This window comes from Calliopsis andreniformis, chromosome 5, assembly GCF_051401765.1.
Source record: "Calliopsis andreniformis isolate RMS-2024a chromosome 5, iyCalAndr_principal, whole genome shotgun sequence".
In the NCBI taxonomy this organism is placed as follows: Eukaryota; Metazoa; Arthropoda; class Insecta; order Hymenoptera; family Andrenidae; genus Calliopsis; species Calliopsis andreniformis.
This window is the reverse complement of record NC_135066.1, coordinates 12,929,942-12,944,628: the sequence shown is the minus strand read 5'-3', so window position 1 is coordinate 12,944,628 and position 14,687 is coordinate 12,929,942. Positions and strand designations below refer to the sequence as shown.

The window sequence follows — 14,687 nt, the reverse complement described above, 5'->3', positions numbered from 1 at the left end:
GTTTAAACTAACTAATGTCTGTACCAGTGTGACTAGAATGCAGTGAGCTGGGTGTACATGCATACATAATACAAACTATACATAAAAAGAAAACACACGAAACACTGCGGAACACTCCAAATCTATGGGAACACCATACTCTTCTTTTTTCACATTTTTTCTCTTTATCTATTTCCGCTTTAGCATGATCTCGCTGACCGTATATACAATATGTATACATAGCCATTAGTACAGAATAAATAAAATTCTTTGTAATTATCAATTTACGTTTCTGTGCAAAATGCATGATTTGAATTTTCAATTTGAATTTGAATTCGAATTTGAATTTGAATTCAAATCGACTACTATTTCTACATACACGCCTCTAGCGATCACTAAGAGGACTAGCCACTAATAATCAGAGAAATTCGGCTGCTGGCGGAACAACTTCCTATTATATAGTGCATTATATATATACATAACCTAACAAATCTATGCGTCATTGAATTTGTCAATAAGAGTTGTGGTTCAAAACATTATGCGGTTGCTTAGCAATTTTTTCAGTATGTTATGTTAGTACAATTAAACACAATTATTTTAGATAGGATAACAGTAAGGAAATTCTACAGCAATCATTTCGAAACATACATTTAAGCAAAATCAACGTTAACGTTTACCAAAATGGTAAGAATGATAATTTTTATGAAATACTAAAGCCATTTTTTTTTATTAAGACTTACCAAATATTTGTAAATAATTTTATAGGATGTACAAAGGCATTCTGTACATACTCTTGTATTTCGATCTTTAAAAAGAACACACGATATGTTTTTATTAAATCAAGGTACTTTACCACCTGTAGATCCTAATTTGTAAGTACATTTTAAATAATAAATATAAGTGAAAGTTAACCAAATGGTATGATGTTAAATATATTTTTTAGACAGAAGATGAAGAAGTACGTGAAAGCAAAAGATTGCTATGGGCCTGTAATGGAACGTGTAAAAAATAATAATATAATAAAAGCTCAAAATGAAAATGAAAGTGCTGATCCTCCTCCACCAGGCGGTATTTATTTATTCTATATATTTATAAATAATTGTGTTATCATTTTAACAATTAACATAATGTATCTTGTAGATGAATCTTTTGGAGGAACCAACAGTGCTGCAGTTGTACCTTATAATCCTACACCAAATAACTCAATAATATCCACACAATCAAATTCAGGAGGAAATGCAGTTAATAATACTGTACTTATACCACAAAAGAAGACATCATCTATGGCAAAACCAAAATGGCATGCACCATGGAAATTATACAGAGTCATTAGTGGTCACCTAGGTTGGGTAAGATGTTGTGCAGTTGAACCAGGAAATGAATGGTTTGCTACAGGTTCTGCAGATAGAGTAATTAAAGTAAGATTACTGTTTTATTTAAAATTCTCATATTAAGTTACATGTAATGTAATTTTACGTTTCTCACATTATTTTTGTATAAATTTTAGATATGGGACCTTGCAAGTGGTAGATTGAAAGTTTCTTTGACTGGTCATATTAGTACTGTTCGTGGACTTGCATTTTCACAACGTCATCCATACTTATTTTCCTGTGGAGAAGATCGGCAAGTGAAGTGTTGGGACCTTGAATATAATAAGGTTAATGAACAGATTCCAGATCAACTAGTTTTATTATCTTCAGCATAGAATTTGTTTTTTAAAACTCTAATTACTTTATCAATAGGTCATAAGACATTATCATGGTCACTTGTCAGCTGTGTATTCCATGGCATTGCATCCTAGCATAGATGTACTGGTAACTGCAGGTAGAGATTCTACTGCAAGAGTATGGGATATGCGTACCAAAGCAAATGTTCACACACTTGTTGGCCATACTAATACAGTTGCTAGTGTAATTTGTCAAACAGCTGAACCACAGGTATTCTTTACTCAGTTTTCTCGAATTCTACTATTCTCGAATATGAATATTTAATGTTTAATTATATATTTTTGATATTAGATTGTGACTGGAAGCCAAGATTGCACTATACGGTTGTGGGATTTAGCTGCAGGAAAATCTAGAGCCACTTTAACAAATCATAAAAAAAGTGTGAGAGCTGTGACTTTCCATCCATCATTGTTTGTATTTTTTTTTATATTCTACTACTTACATTTCACGTATGTAATTTTCATTACTTTAATTCATATTAGGTACATGTTCGCCTCTGCATCTCCAGATAATATCAAACAGTGGAAGTGTCCAGAAGGGAAATTTATTCAAAACTTATCTGGCCACAATGCCATAGTTAACTGTTTAGCTGTTAATCCCGATGGCGTCTTAGTTTCTGGAGCAGATAATGGTACTATGCACCTTTGGGATTGGAGGACAGGGTAAATTGCACTTTGTATAATTATTACTTTGTTTAAATCTAGCATTGTTTATAATAAACTCGTAAATTTTAAGATACAACTTTCAACGTTTACAAGCGCCAGTGCAACCTGGTTCGATGGACAGTGAAGCTGGAGTGTTCAGCATCACATTTGATATGTCTGGCACTCGAATGATTACGACAGAAGCGGATAAAACAATCAAAGTTTACAAAGAAGACGATACTGCTGTAAGATCATGTCATGTATTAAAAATTCATTATACATTAATTATTATTATGGAATTTTATTATCGTTGAATTTGTCTTTTTTTAGACGGAGGAAACGCATCCTATAAATTGGAGACCAGATATAATAAAACGAAGAAAATATTAGACATTCTTATATGTAATAAATATTATTAACTTAAGATTTCTTATAAGTTCTAATTTGTAATAAAAAAGATATTAATGAAACGGTTTTATTTATTTTAAAGTTCTTCATCCATATCATAATCTTCTTCAGGAAAATCTCCTACTTTGACATGTACTGGTTTTACAAATCCACCATATTTCGGTAAACATTCAAAGTACCTTTTTCCATTAACCCTAAGAAATACACAAAATTAAAAACAATATACATAAAAATATAAAATAGTATATAATTAATAGTGATCTTACATTCCATCATTTTTGCCAAGTGGTTCATCATATTTTACTCCTACCCACCAACCTTCCTTAAAGTGCGTTTTGCCTATGAAACAAGAAATACTATTATTGTACACTAAACTATAAACATAATGTATAAAAATCAGTTCACACAAATTTATATCATACTTACCAACGTACATGATAGTAGCCCTCCGTCTTGGTTGATTTGGTACACAAACTTCACAACGGTCACCAACTTTACACAATTGTGCTGCTGCTTCTTCTGCCTGTTCCTCTTGTCTCTTTTCTTCTGCTTTTTTCCTCATTTCTTCTTCATTGTACTTTCCCAATTTATTTTTCTCTAAAAATGCTTTTACAGTATCTGAAAGCATAGAAAATTGCACATATTGTAATACAATTACATATGCGTATGAAAAGACTACCTGTTCTCTTGGCATATTCTTCTTCAGATATTTCAAATTTTTCAACATTAAGGTTTTCTTCAGTACCAGAAAAGTTGTCTATCACCTATAATGATGAATGTATAGATAAATAATTATCAATGAAAACTAAATTTGTTACTTTCTGTGTATTTATTTTACATGTATTCGCATTCCATCATCAATGGGGTATGATCCCAAAAGGCGTTGTCCATCATCCAATTTGCAAATTAATTTATCATTTTTATCATATACTTCAACTGTCATTGTTGCTGAATTGCCACCAGTAACAAGTTCCAATTTCCCCTTAAATAGGATAGAATAATATCACATTTTAATATCTAACTAAAATAATAATATAACTGTCATCAAGATAATTCTTACCTTAAATTCATCAATCGTTATTCCTTTTTGAAATCTTCTTTCTACGCAATATGATTGCTGACTAGAAGTAGTAATAGATAAATTTACAAAATCTGTTGTTACTACGTTGTAAGTAGTCATTTTTCTTGATTTAAGAAAAAGTTATTGGTAGATCCTCCGGGATCGACTTTCGAGTACGATATGCTATGTATAACAGGTTACTTAGGTTATAATATTTAACTACAACGTTTACAAAATAATTTGTTTATTAAATATTGATAATTACAAATTCTGCCTGTAAACACAGTATTATTTTGTGTAATTCACATTATATGTAACAAAATTTCTGTTGCAAATATGGATAGCAAAGTGAGATGTGTATAGGCACGTACACATATATATACCTCACTTGCAGAACAATAATTCGAAGTAAAATATTTATTCATATTTTCACATTGATTTTATATAATAATTCAATTTTGAAGTACATATCTAAATAAACGACATACATTTGAGATTGTAACCCAAGTGAAACAGCTATTTTTCATGATGTTAATACTTTTGATAAAACATAAATACATATTTGCATTTTAAACAATTTAAAAAATTTACATTTATTCGAAATAATATGTTATAATACATCGTACTCATTTAGTTTCGATAAAGAATAAGTAGCAGTTAAATGTTATTCCTTATCTATTAATTTGTTTATTAATGTAATAATAGTAAAAAGTTATTTTTTACAATGTTGTTTTCAACTTGTTTGCACATGGTACTGTTCCTTTTTATTTTGCAAAACATTAACATTTCTTGCTAAACAAAATATATTTTTCAATAGCACAAAAATGATCATACTGTGCGACTCCGTTTATTATTAAACAAAATGATAAGATGAATATTATATCCTTTTGGTGTGAATGCTGTATTTCAGTGTTCACAACATTCTACACGACAGTAAGTTTTTTTATACTAAATTATTTTGCAATTCATGGAAGTAGCTACAAGCTATGTCACAAGCTTGGTCACAGTCATTGACTATTCAAATAAATATGATTTCACAAGAGCTTGGACTTTAGTATTTCATAAACCATTTTATTTCGAAAATATGGCATATCCTGTTGAGTGAATGTAATCTTTTTGTTTGCGCAAATATATTCAGCAAACATACAAGAAAAAACACCACAGTCACTTCCATTCATTTGTTGCGGAATATTTTTGGCACATTCTAACTTCCAATTACTAGTATCATATGGTTTTTTCTTTTTGTCCAAGCTTTCATCTTCCAAATATTGTCGTAATGCTGATAAACATTTTGGATTGTTGCCACCCATACTATCGTAATAACGGATAGATTTATCCCTGAAGTCAATTATCGACATACACCAATGAATACCTAAATGTATAGGAACAACTACAAGATCTTGCGCAAAAATATCAATTTTCCTTGTCCACCTTTTTAGAGATGCATGCCCACTTGAGACTAATTTTGGGTAAAAGAATGTATTCATAGCATGTACTTTCAGAAATTTATCATTTGTACTTCTAGCTATTAGTAGATTCATGTAAAAATTTATTACTTCATCATTCAACCAATTCAAATCTGCTAATGTATGAATATCCTTTCTTGTGATTCTTAAACCAAAACCTTCAACAAGAACTTCATCTGGTGGCCGAGGGATAAGAGCTTTCTTTACTTCTTGTAACATTTCATCTGTTAAAGTGGGCAATGCTGCTTCTCCTGGCTCTTCCGTTTCATCTAAAACAGCCTCGCATATTCTCATAGACCGAGCTAAATGTTCTTCTAAAGCAGCTTCTCTTGCTAAACGATTATGTTTAGATAGCACACATGTCATCTTTTTGAGTTCTTCTACTTCTTTATGACGTTGTTCTATACGCTGATTATATCTTTTTGCTACTTGAGGAACAAAATCCTCCCTTATTACTGCCTTTGCTGCTAACTGATCTCGTAAAGTATTTGTAGTTATACATTCAATGTCTTTATCTGAAATTGATCTTTCTAAACTGACATTTTTCTTAGGAGACTGTATTCTATTACGAATGGAATGTACTGGTTCATCCTTTTTGTCAATATCCAGAGTAATAACTATTTCTTTACTTTTCCTTCCTTCATCTTTTCTTTCTCTGTTTGGAGTACTCCAACGAGTTTCTAAGGATGTATCACGTTTTCTAAAACTTTGTCTAGGTCTAGATGGAGTAGAAGAATCAGATTTCTCTAGATCTATTACTTCAACTGGCTTTTGTGAAAACTTTTTCTTTTCATGTTTATCGCATATAACATTTATCCTACGTGGAAGAAAGTTTTGTAGTAACTCCTCGTACTGACTTTTCTCTTTCAAGCGATGAGTTTTGGTTAAGGTAGGACATTGTTGGTTACTTCCCCGATGTTGTGATCTCTCACTTTTGTTATTAAAATAACCCATGTTGGATTGTTCATAACACCACTGAGGTGCAGGTGTTGAGTAAGATGATGCACAGCAAGGTGACGTAAATGATTTATCTCTGCTGCTGCATGAACCGTTCATCCTACTAGACGATTTGATTGGTGAATGTTTACGCTTAGTTAGAATTTGGTCATCATCACTGTCGTTATTGTCTTTGATTTCAATGGGTTCATTCTCCAGGTTAATAGTTTCATCATTCTCCAGGTTAATAGTTTCATAATCATAACGGTGCTTCTTCAGATTTACAAATTCCTTCTCCAAACTGAATGAAACGGCCCTTCGTTTTCTGGGTGCTTCATCTACCCATCCAAATATTTTCTTTAAAAAGTCGAATATCACCATGGTTATTATAAGAAAACAACTGCTTATAGCACAAAGCCCAAATGTTTTCTACTAATATGGCCATCCAATATATTATAAATTAAATATGTGCCTTTATTTTCCATGTAATCCTGCAAATTATTCGACCAATTGTACAAAAATATTAAAACATAAAAGAACAATGTACAAGTGAATACTATATATTCTTGAAAAAGTATTATTCTAAATATAGATACTTACATTATATGATGTGAATATTTAAGTATATCACTGTAGCAATCTCTTTTTGACCACTGTATTGAAACTACTAATTTGAGTGACCTAAAGTAACCTATACAATAATTCGATAATACTTAATAATAAATATAGAACATTTAAATGTAAACAATCAGTTGATTTTGAGAACTATGGCTACGTATAAGCTAAAATCAGAAGATATACCTGCAAAATGTTGTATTTGACTTTATAGAAGTTATTACTTTATACTGACGATCCCGGTATTGAAGAGTTTAACGTCATCCCGAAAGAAAATGATAAAACTGTGTAGTAATGTCATGTACTTCACGCAAAAATTTAAACATAACAAATAATAAGCCGTGTGTCTAATTCCATAGATATTACTACAAAGTATGGACTGACAACTCCCGCGTGTTTTATAGAAAAATTTGACGCCCTTCAGTGTCAATTCCACGAACTACGCGCGCCAGAACTGCTTTACAATTTTCAGTTTTAATTTAATAACTGGCCAGATTATTGATAAACAAAAATGATATGTAAATACGAATGAATGCTCTTGTCTATTTTGGTGCGATTAAGTCACGGAACATCACATACAATAAATTTAACATCGTATACTTACATGTGATGAGTAACGAATTGGACGCATGCGTTTTCAATACAACTTCGTGCTCTATACAAAAAGGTGTTTGATATCTTGTTTTTACATTGATTATTACTTTATTACAAACAGTTATCAATGTTCGATACGGATTAAATCTAAAGAAGTTGATGATGAGATGCACCAATTACTTTATATTATTGGGGTACCAAGTTGATTAATATTAACGAATAGAATTTAATGTAATTGTAACATAACATTTTTAATCAATAAAAACTTCAATTATTTTTATTAAATTTACGGAAGAGTAGCAGAGGTTTTTTTTAAAAACAATAAACATAATTTGAAGTAATTCAATATAAAAGAAAAATTAACACAAACTAATGAATAATGTTAATCATGGATTTATTGCTGTGCATGTGGGTAAGTTATACTTTCATTTATATTACTTTATAGGAACGAGGTATTTCATTTATCAAGTTAATTCATAACAGTATTTTGATCAAAAAGAATTATTATGGTCATTAAACTTTTATTAATATATATGATTATACACATTTTTACAGGAGCAGGACAACATTCGACAACCCTTAGGGAAAAGTATCAAAAGTTATGTCGCCAAGCATGCAAAGCAGTAAGTTATTATAGTATTTATGCATAAGATGAAATAATAATTCTTTTTTTCAATTAACAAAGATATTCTTACAGGCTATACAGAATTTAAAAAATGCTGGGAATACATTAGATGCAGTAGTGGAAGCAGTAATTGTTTTAGAAAATTCACCTTTGACAAATGCTGGCTTTGGTTCTAATCTTACTTTGGAAGGGACAGTTGAATGCGACGCCAGTATTATGGATGGTACTACATTACAATTTGGAGCAGTTGGTGCAGTTAGTGGAATAAAAAATCCAGTTTTATTGGCAAAACGTCTTTGCGAACAGCAATCAACTAAAATTGCATATGGTAGAATTCCACCAAGGTAAAATTTAATACCGATTTCATTTAAAATAGTAACATAAATGTTTATATTTTGATAATATATTAGTTTTCTAGTTGGAAATGGTGCACATATATGGGCACAAGAAATGGGGATACAAACATTACCCCCAGAACAATTAATCTCAAGTAAGAAAAATGAAATTTTATTTTATTTTAATAATTTTGTGTTTCATTCTATTCAAATATTTATTTATATCTCATAATGTATATCCTTATCTATTTGTGGTATCTATCTACTGTTTATATGATGAATCAACAGTTTATTACAATTTTTAGTGAAAGCTCAAAAGATATATAAACACTACAAAAGACAAGTGGAAGATTCTGCTGCAGAAGTACACAAGGTAAATAATTTCATGTTTCTATCTCTATATGTTATTCTAAGAATATAATTCGCTAATAATTTATTATATTTTAGTGTGCTAAAAAGAGGATGGATACAGTTGGTGCAATATGTGTTGATAGACAAGGAAATATTGCTGCAGCTTGTTCCAGTGGTGGTATAATTTTAAAATGTCCAGGAAGAGTGGGACAAGTACAATATTTTTGTAAATTTTCTACGCATTATTTAAGTATTCTATTTATTTATTCTTAAATAAAAACGAAAATATTGAATAAATTTTAAGGCAGGCGTGTGGGGATGTGGTACCTGGGCATATAAAGACAAATATTCAATTGGAACAAGTACATCTGGTTGTGGAGAACATCTGATTCGCACTTCATTAGCGCGTATTGTTGCAGAAGCTGTTGCAGACAGTTCTTGCCCCATCACTAATTTACATCGCGCTATGAAAGTTGACTTTATCGGTGAACACCCGTAACTACTTCATTACTACCTTTCATTATCAAACGTTTATCATAAAATATAATCTTAACGATTCATAGTAATTTTTTTATCACTAATTATTCCTTCATCTCTAGATTCCAGGTTTCTGTATGGAGTTGAACAAAAACTTGGAGGTGTTATTGCTATTCGATATGCTGCACAGGAGGGAGTAGGAGATTTTCTTTGGAGTCATTCAACTAACTCAATGATAGTAGGTTACATGAATTCTAGTGAACGAACACCAATGGTATGTTTTATAATATAAAATTTATATATTCCTTTTTTAGAAACAAGAATAGTGTAAATAATATAACAATATTTTTCAGAGTCGCATGTCGGTTTTGTCATCACATGAAGTTGGTAAAAAAGCAGTCGTTGAAGGAACATGTTTTAAAATTGCTGGAAATATCGATACTTAAAAAAAATAGTATCAGTTTCATAGATAATACGGTTACGAAATATAAGAACGATACCCATAAGTTTCATTCAAAAATAGTATAGTTTGCTTATCATCATCATGCAGCGTAAAAACTGAAAACTGCCTAATAAAATAATTTTACATTATAAAGGTCATTTTGTACGACACAGTATGTACATATATATTTTGCTACATTTAACACAATTGTTAAAATGGTGCAAACAAATAAATTTAATACATTCAAATTCTTTTTGTAAAATTATATTCTCTACATACAAATAACTATAAAAAGTAATATGATAAAATTCATTTAATCTGTTATTTTAAAAATAAATAGTGAAGGATATGTTATACTTAACGACCATTTTTATATAATCCTTGTATATTGATTTAATAGAAAGTAGCCTCTTATTAGATACTTATAGGATTGGAATGATCAAGTATTTACAAACTTCCAATATCATTGAACCTTTTCAATTTTTCGGGAAATACATCTTTAAATAAAACTGGGTCCGCGCGAAATTCGACTGATTGTAATGGCATTGATCCATAAATTTGAGAAAATCTATTTATGCATTGTGTGCGTTCCACCATATGTGTTAAATCTGCTGAAAGCATTTCGGTATTCGTACATTCTGGACATCGGAATTTCTTTTTTGGTGTTACCTACAATAGAATTAATTATTTAAATATTATTTCAAGTATGTATTGATAATTTAATTCAAAATCATTTGTAATTTTGAAAAACTTACTTTTATTGGTGCTTTTCCTGTAACATTTGCTACTAAAAAGTTGATCGCTATGTCTTCACAATTCATATGTTCATCAACCCATTCTTTTATATCACCTGGCATAGCAGTAGTATACATATAATTCCAATACTGAAACATTAATGTATTAACGTAATTTCATCCATTGTACCATACATAATAAAAATTTGAATAATAATGCATAATACTTTTCAAATAAGAACGTAACAGGAAATTATATTGGAGAATTGGCAGGGATGTGGGATTTAATAGGCTGTAGTTATAGAGTCTGAAATGAAAATTTACTCAAAATTAAATTTCTTAAAATAATAAAGTGCGCAACATTTTATTACCTTATGATGAAATGCAGCTCCAGTCAAAACCATAGAGATGCTATTAGTCCATTCACTTTCGTACTTCCAACAATTAGTTCCATTGTCCCACATGTGAATTCGGGATGGAAAACCAACTATACGATCTGGAAACTCTCTCCAAACCTGTAATTGTTTTTCTTTTAAGTTTTCGTTATGTTCGTTCCCCTTCATAACTAGTGTTTGAGCAATTACAATAAACAAACCTCGTAAGCAAATTCTACTTCATCAGCGGTCAACATTATAATATCATCATCTATTGATAATACTGCTTCAGTTTCAATTTCATCGTAAGGATAAAATCTATTAGATAACTTATTTTCTTTCGTTTGTATAACTTTTAATGGTTTATTCAATTTCGGCCATCTAGATGCTACAATAAAAAATATTTTAAATATGTTCTTAAATATGTATTTTTATATAAAAATATTCAGTAAGTAATAGTATTAAAAATGAACTTACAATGCGGTGGATCTTTATGTTGATTGTTCCATATTACTAAAACTTTCGATAAACTTGGTACTTTGACAAGTTTGTTAATTAAAAGAAACAATAATTCCAATCTATCATATGTTAAAATTACTGCAGTAAATCCACGAGTTTTCGGCGCCGTTATAGGTAAAAAGAGTGGTGATGTAGTATCCTATGTATAAGATATGAAAATAATTATACACATAAAACATTTAAACATATTAATTATTCTTATAATTTATACTTTCTTTGTGAGGGGGCACGTTCCAAAATGTATAGTCTCTAGCTAAGTGTGGAAATACACGATCTGCAAGGATTTCTAATGTTGTTTCTGTTATTTTCTTCATTGATTTCAAATATCTCTCATAAAGCCATGTTCCTTGCTCTTGAAGTTCTGCAATTCGTTGTGGAGATGCTTTCTTTAAAACTGGTATTATAGATAGTATATCAACTTCACGTACAAAGATAGCAGCTCTGAATAAAATGAATATTTATTATACATAACTCATATAACTGTTAATACCTCATATACGGATATTTAATAACACAATTAATTTCTACCTGGTCCAATCAATTACATCATGAAAAGGCATTGTAAGCGAATCTGCTATAATTACAGGTATAGAACCTGCTGCCATGCATTCTAGAAGTGTACTTTGACCAAGCCTTGCACCACGAATTACTAAACAAAATGTTGCTGTCTAACAATAAGAGTATTAATATAATAAAAGTTTGAAGAACTATTAGCTTAATAACAAACATTTATACGACAATTATTTTACATACCTGAAGTACATTAGGATATTTATATACTTCTTCTCCAGCACATCGAATTGTAGTATTCATTGAATTATAATGTAAACATGGTCCTAGTATCAAAATATCTTTTGGTGATATAGATTTGATTTCTAATAAATCCTGCTCAAAAGCAGAATTAATATTAATTTGAGATGAAATAACTAACCATGACCTAAAAATGTAAAGAATTGATATAATAAATGAACAAATCTAGGATATATAAATATTCTATTACCTTGTACTATTAAGATTTTGTTTGAGACTATTTGCAAGGGGGCTATATACTGGTAAACTAATATCAAATCCAAGTCTGTAGGTCAATGTTGACATTCCTGCACCTGCAATCATTGCTTTCCCAATAGGTATATCAATAATTGTATTATAATCGGGCACTCTTCCAGGAATCATATTGAATATAAGATGATTCTCTCCATTGTTCCAGCTAAAATTAAGAAAATTATGAGAAGACTGTACAGTCTTCTAAGCTTAATTATACATAACATAAAATAAAATTTACAATGTTAATGTCCTTAAAGCTCGTGAAACTTCATGTAATTTTAATCTGTTTTGATTCAGTGTATCAATAGAAGGGATGAAGATACAAGCTTCATATGGGTTTGGTGTATAAAATTTGCTTGAAATGATAGTACTTAAAATTTGATAAAACTCTTTTGTCATTTGACTTGTTACAGGTCTTTCTGAAGCATCGACATATGTTTTTAGTGGATATACATATACTAAAAGCTTACTTCCTTGACTACCACAACGATAAACATTAAAACAGCCAAAATATGTACAAGAAGAATTTGTTGTATCAGCAACTGGAGAATCTGTATTCAATACTTGTACAGGTAAAGAATTCACATCACTTAAAATTATAGCATTATGTACAGAATGTTTCTGAGTACTCCCAAATTTGAAAATGTGATAAGTTGCAATTAAAATAATAAATAATGTGAATAACAACAAACATATCACAAAAACATTGTGATAATGGTATGAAATTCTATTTGGTTTATATGACATTCTTATTGGAGATACCATGCTCTCTTCTCTTTTAGTTTACACTTAATAACTTATTGCATTAAAAATATAATATACAGTGTAAAGTATGTACACAGACTTCAAAATTTATTTTTATGTAATTAGATTCAATTTTCCATTGTTTCATTATATATTTTATATTTCGTTGATACAGCACTAAAACTGACGGTAGTTAATTTTTATGTAAGCCTTGTTTTTATAATTCTTGTAAAAAATCGATGATTGTCATCTTTTGACGGAGTGGTAAAAATATCTGACGATTTATGAACGGGAAAGAAACATAAATATATATGTATATATAGAATAATCAAACTTGTTCTGATAAAGTAATGTCACTTTTATCATTTGTTTCTTCATAAAAAAAGTATTTTTATTAGATTGTTTCTTCCAACTTTTCAACATAAACAATATTTCAGGTTATGTTTTGAAATACACATGTATATGTATATGCATGTAAACGTGTGCGTAATGGTTTTGAAAAGTGTTGGTGTATGTGCATAGCTTGTAAGTGTACTAAATTACACGTTTCACATCGTCGTGATTTAAAATTTAAAGAATTATTAATAAATGTTAATATATAAAACTTTTAACTATTATGAGGTAAAATATTAAATATAGATGTACAAAAAGTATTATGGTTTGTAATATATGTACGTTCACAGTATAAACTCTATCCTAGAGTGTATATAACTGAAGTGACAAATTATACTATGTAAACATACTCGGAATTAGGAATAAGAATTATTTCATATTGATATATAATGAATCCTTTAACGTAAGTATTATTATATTATTTACAAAACATAAATACAAATATTTATTTCTGGAAAAGGAGTATTAATTATCTAATGTAACATGGTTTTGTAGAAATGTAAAAAATATAAAGAAACTTGGGGAACAAGAATTATATAGTAACAGGAAAACTTCTTGGCATGATCAATATAAAGATAGTGCTTGGATTTTTGTTGGTGGTTTACCATATGATTTAACAGAAGGTGATGTTGTAACCATATTTTCTCAGTAAGTTTGAAATGTTAATATAAAAGTACATATAACCTTTTACATGTTATTAGTGTGATTTATTCAATGAATATTATTACAGATATGGGGAAGTAGTAAATATAAATCTAATTCGTGATAAAGATACAGGAAAGCAGAAAGGATATGGTTTTATTTGTTATGAAGATCAAAGAAGCACAATATTAGCTGTTGATAATTTTAATGGTATTAAGGTATAGATCACTTTACAATTAAATATAATATAATTATATTATCCTGTAATGTATCTTAAAAAATATTATGATTACTATATGTTTTAGGTTTTAGGTAGAACAATACGAGTTGACCATGTCGCGAATTATAAAGCACCAAAAGATTCAAAAAATATTGATGAAGAGACCAAACGATTAAGAAGAGAAGGTTGTGCTCCAGAAAGCAATTAATTATGTCATAATTGATGTATTTCAAATTAACACAGAACCATTATATTTCAAATAGATTAAATTTGTAAATGGGAAATTTTACAAAATCATGTAAATACATTTAAAAAAGATTGCATTTTGTAATTTATGTTGAAATGGTGATAATTTTTA

General features: G+C 29.6%; 6 protein-coding genes across 9 annotated transcripts; 3 read left to right on the top strand and 3 right to left on the bottom strand.

The window, feature by feature from the left end:
- Nucleotides 1-26: 26 nt before the first annotated feature.
- Nucleotides 27-2,820, top strand: Tango4 (transport and golgi organization 4). The gene is made up of 10 exons (XM_076379214.1): nt 27-663; nt 745-851; nt 923-1,047; nt 1,120-1,397; nt 1,487-1,636; nt 1,722-1,916; nt 1,998-2,116; nt 2,189-2,368; nt 2,442-2,595; nt 2,681-2,820. The coding sequence occupies exons 1-10, from the start codon at nt 661-663 to the stop codon at nt 2,738-2,740; spliced, it is 1,371 nt and encodes a 456-aa protein (XP_076235329.1). The 5' UTR covers nt 27-660; the 3' UTR covers nt 2,741-2,820.
- Tbcb (tubulin-binding cofactor B) lies at nt 2,592-4,028 on the bottom strand. The gene is made up of 6 exons (XM_076379219.1): nt 3,819-4,028; nt 3,597-3,740; nt 3,438-3,522; nt 3,185-3,376; nt 3,025-3,097; nt 2,592-2,952 (listed from the first exon to the last, which is right to left on the bottom strand). The coding sequence occupies exons 1-6, from the start codon at nt 3,936-3,938 to the stop codon at nt 2,835-2,837; spliced, it is 732 nt and encodes a 243-aa protein (XP_076235334.1). The 5' UTR covers nt 3,939-4,028; the 3' UTR covers nt 2,592-2,834.
- Nucleotides 4,029-4,040: 12 nt separating this feature from the next.
- Nucleotides 4,041-7,341, bottom strand: LOC143179827 (uncharacterized). The gene is made up of 3 exons (XM_076379210.1): nt 7,022-7,341; nt 6,821-6,911; nt 4,041-6,711 (listed from the first exon to the last, which is right to left on the bottom strand). The coding sequence occupies exon 3, from the start codon at nt 6,599-6,601 to the stop codon at nt 4,853-4,855; it is 1,749 nt and encodes a 582-aa protein (XP_076235325.1). The 5' UTR covers nt 6,602-6,711; nt 6,821-6,911; nt 7,022-7,341; the 3' UTR covers nt 4,041-4,852.
- A 234-nt stretch (nt 7,342-7,575) lies between these two features.
- Tasp1 (Taspase 1) lies at nt 7,576-9,901 on the top strand. Of its 3 annotated transcripts, none has more exons than XR_013002027.1 (9): nt 7,576-7,841; nt 7,985-8,052; nt 8,127-8,398; nt 8,465-8,544; nt 8,695-8,762; nt 8,837-8,966; nt 9,049-9,235; nt 9,340-9,491; nt 9,571-9,901. XR_013002027.1 is itself a non-coding variant. In XM_076379216.1 (9 exons), the coding sequence occupies exons 1-9, from the start codon at nt 7,802-7,804 to the stop codon at nt 9,661-9,663; spliced, it is 1,080 nt and encodes a 359-aa protein (XP_076235331.1). In that variant the 5' UTR covers nt 7,576-7,801; the 3' UTR covers nt 9,664-9,894. The 3 variants fall into 3 exon arrangements, 2 of the variants coding, with proteins under 2 accessions (XP_076235331.1, XP_076235332.1); XM_076379216.1 differs by having other exon boundaries at nt 9,049-9,225; nt 9,571-9,894; XM_076379217.1 differs by having other exon boundaries at nt 8,837-8,953; nt 9,045-9,225; nt 9,571-9,891.
- Nucleotides 9,902-9,923: 22 nt separating this feature from the next.
- Nucleotides 9,924-13,102, bottom strand: Sotv (exostosin glycosyltransferase sotv). Its single transcript, XM_076379209.1, has 10 exons — nt 12,569-13,102; nt 12,287-12,493; nt 12,040-12,223; nt 11,815-11,954; nt 11,502-11,727; nt 11,245-11,425; nt 10,989-11,155; nt 10,765-10,908; nt 10,415-10,543; nt 9,924-10,328 (listed from the first exon to the last, which is right to left on the bottom strand). The coding sequence occupies exons 1-10, from the start codon at nt 13,093-13,095 to the stop codon at nt 10,107-10,109; spliced, it is 2,127 nt and encodes a 708-aa protein (XP_076235324.1). The 5' UTR covers nt 13,096-13,102; the 3' UTR covers nt 9,924-10,106.
- Nucleotides 13,103-13,554: 452 nt separating this feature from the next.
- On the top strand, nt 13,555-14,652 carry LOC143179833 (RNA-binding motif protein, X-linked 2). Of its 2 annotated transcripts, XM_076379221.1 has the most exons (5): nt 13,556-13,695; nt 13,775-13,870; nt 13,963-14,115; nt 14,198-14,327; nt 14,415-14,652. In XM_076379221.1, exons 2-5 carry the CDS (start codon nt 13,857-13,859, stop codon nt 14,535-14,537), a joined length of 420 nt encoding a protein of 139 aa, XP_076235336.1. In that variant the 5' UTR covers nt 13,556-13,695; nt 13,775-13,856; the 3' UTR covers nt 14,538-14,652. The 2 variants fall into 2 exon arrangements, with proteins under 2 accessions (XP_076235335.1, XP_076235336.1); XM_076379220.1 differs by having other exon boundaries at nt 13,555-13,870.
- Nucleotides 14,653-14,687: the final 35 nt, after the last annotated feature.

Bases quoted from the DNA above. Each gene is read 5' to 3' on its own strand.
- Tango4 (XM_076379214.1), top strand. The intron at 1,637-1,721 runs GTTAATGAACAG...CTTTATCAATAG, and splicing joins GGGACCTTGAATATAATAAG to GTCATAAGACATTATCATGG. The intron at 2,596-2,680 runs GTAAGATCATGT...GTCTTTTTTTAG, and splicing joins ACAAAGAAGACGATACTGCT to ACGGAGGAAACGCATCCTAT.
- Tbcb (XM_076379219.1), bottom strand. From the start codon at position 3,938: ATGACTACTTACAACGTAGTAACAACAGATTTTGTAAATTTATCTATT. The intron at 3,523-3,596 runs GTAAAATAAATA...TCATCATTATAG, and splicing joins ATGATGGAATGCGAATACAT to GTGATAGACAACTTTTCTGG. The intron at 2,953-3,024 runs GTAAGATCACTA...TGTATTTCTTAG, and splicing joins CTTGGCAAAAATGATGGAAT to GGTTAATGGAAAAAGGTACT.
- LOC143179827 (XM_076379210.1), bottom strand. From the start codon at position 6,601: ATGGTGATATTCGACTTTTTAAAGAAAATATTTGGATGGGTAGATGAA.
- Tasp1 (XM_076379216.1), top strand. From the start codon at position 7,802: ATGAATAATGTTAATCATGGATTTATTGCTGTGCATGTGG. The intron at 8,399-8,464 runs GTAAAATTTAAT...ATAATATATTAG, and splicing joins TATGGTAGAATTCCACCAAG to TTTTCTAGTTGGAAATGGTG. The intron at 9,492-9,570 runs GTATGTTTTATA...AATATTTTTCAG, and splicing joins CTAGTGAACGAACACCAATG to AGTCGCATGTCGGTTTTGTC.
- Sotv (XM_076379209.1), bottom strand. From the start codon at position 13,095: ATGGTATCTCCAATAAGAATGTCATATAAACCAAATAGAATTTCATAC. The intron at 12,224-12,286 runs GTAATAGAATAT...TTACATTTTTAG, and splicing joins CAAAATCTTAATAGTACAAG to GTCATGGTTAGTTATTTCAT. The intron at 11,728-11,814 runs GTAGAAATTAAT...CATTTTATTCAG, and splicing joins GATGTAATTGATTGGACCAG to AGCTGCTATCTTTGTACGTG.
- LOC143179833 (XM_076379220.1), top strand. The intron at 14,116-14,197 runs GTAAGTTTGAAA...ATATTATTACAG, and splicing joins GTTGTAACCATATTTTCTCA to ATATGGGGAAGTAGTAAATA. The intron at 14,328-14,414 runs GTATAGATCACT...TATATGTTTTAG, and splicing joins ATAATTTTAATGGTATTAAG to GTTTTAGGTAGAACAATACG.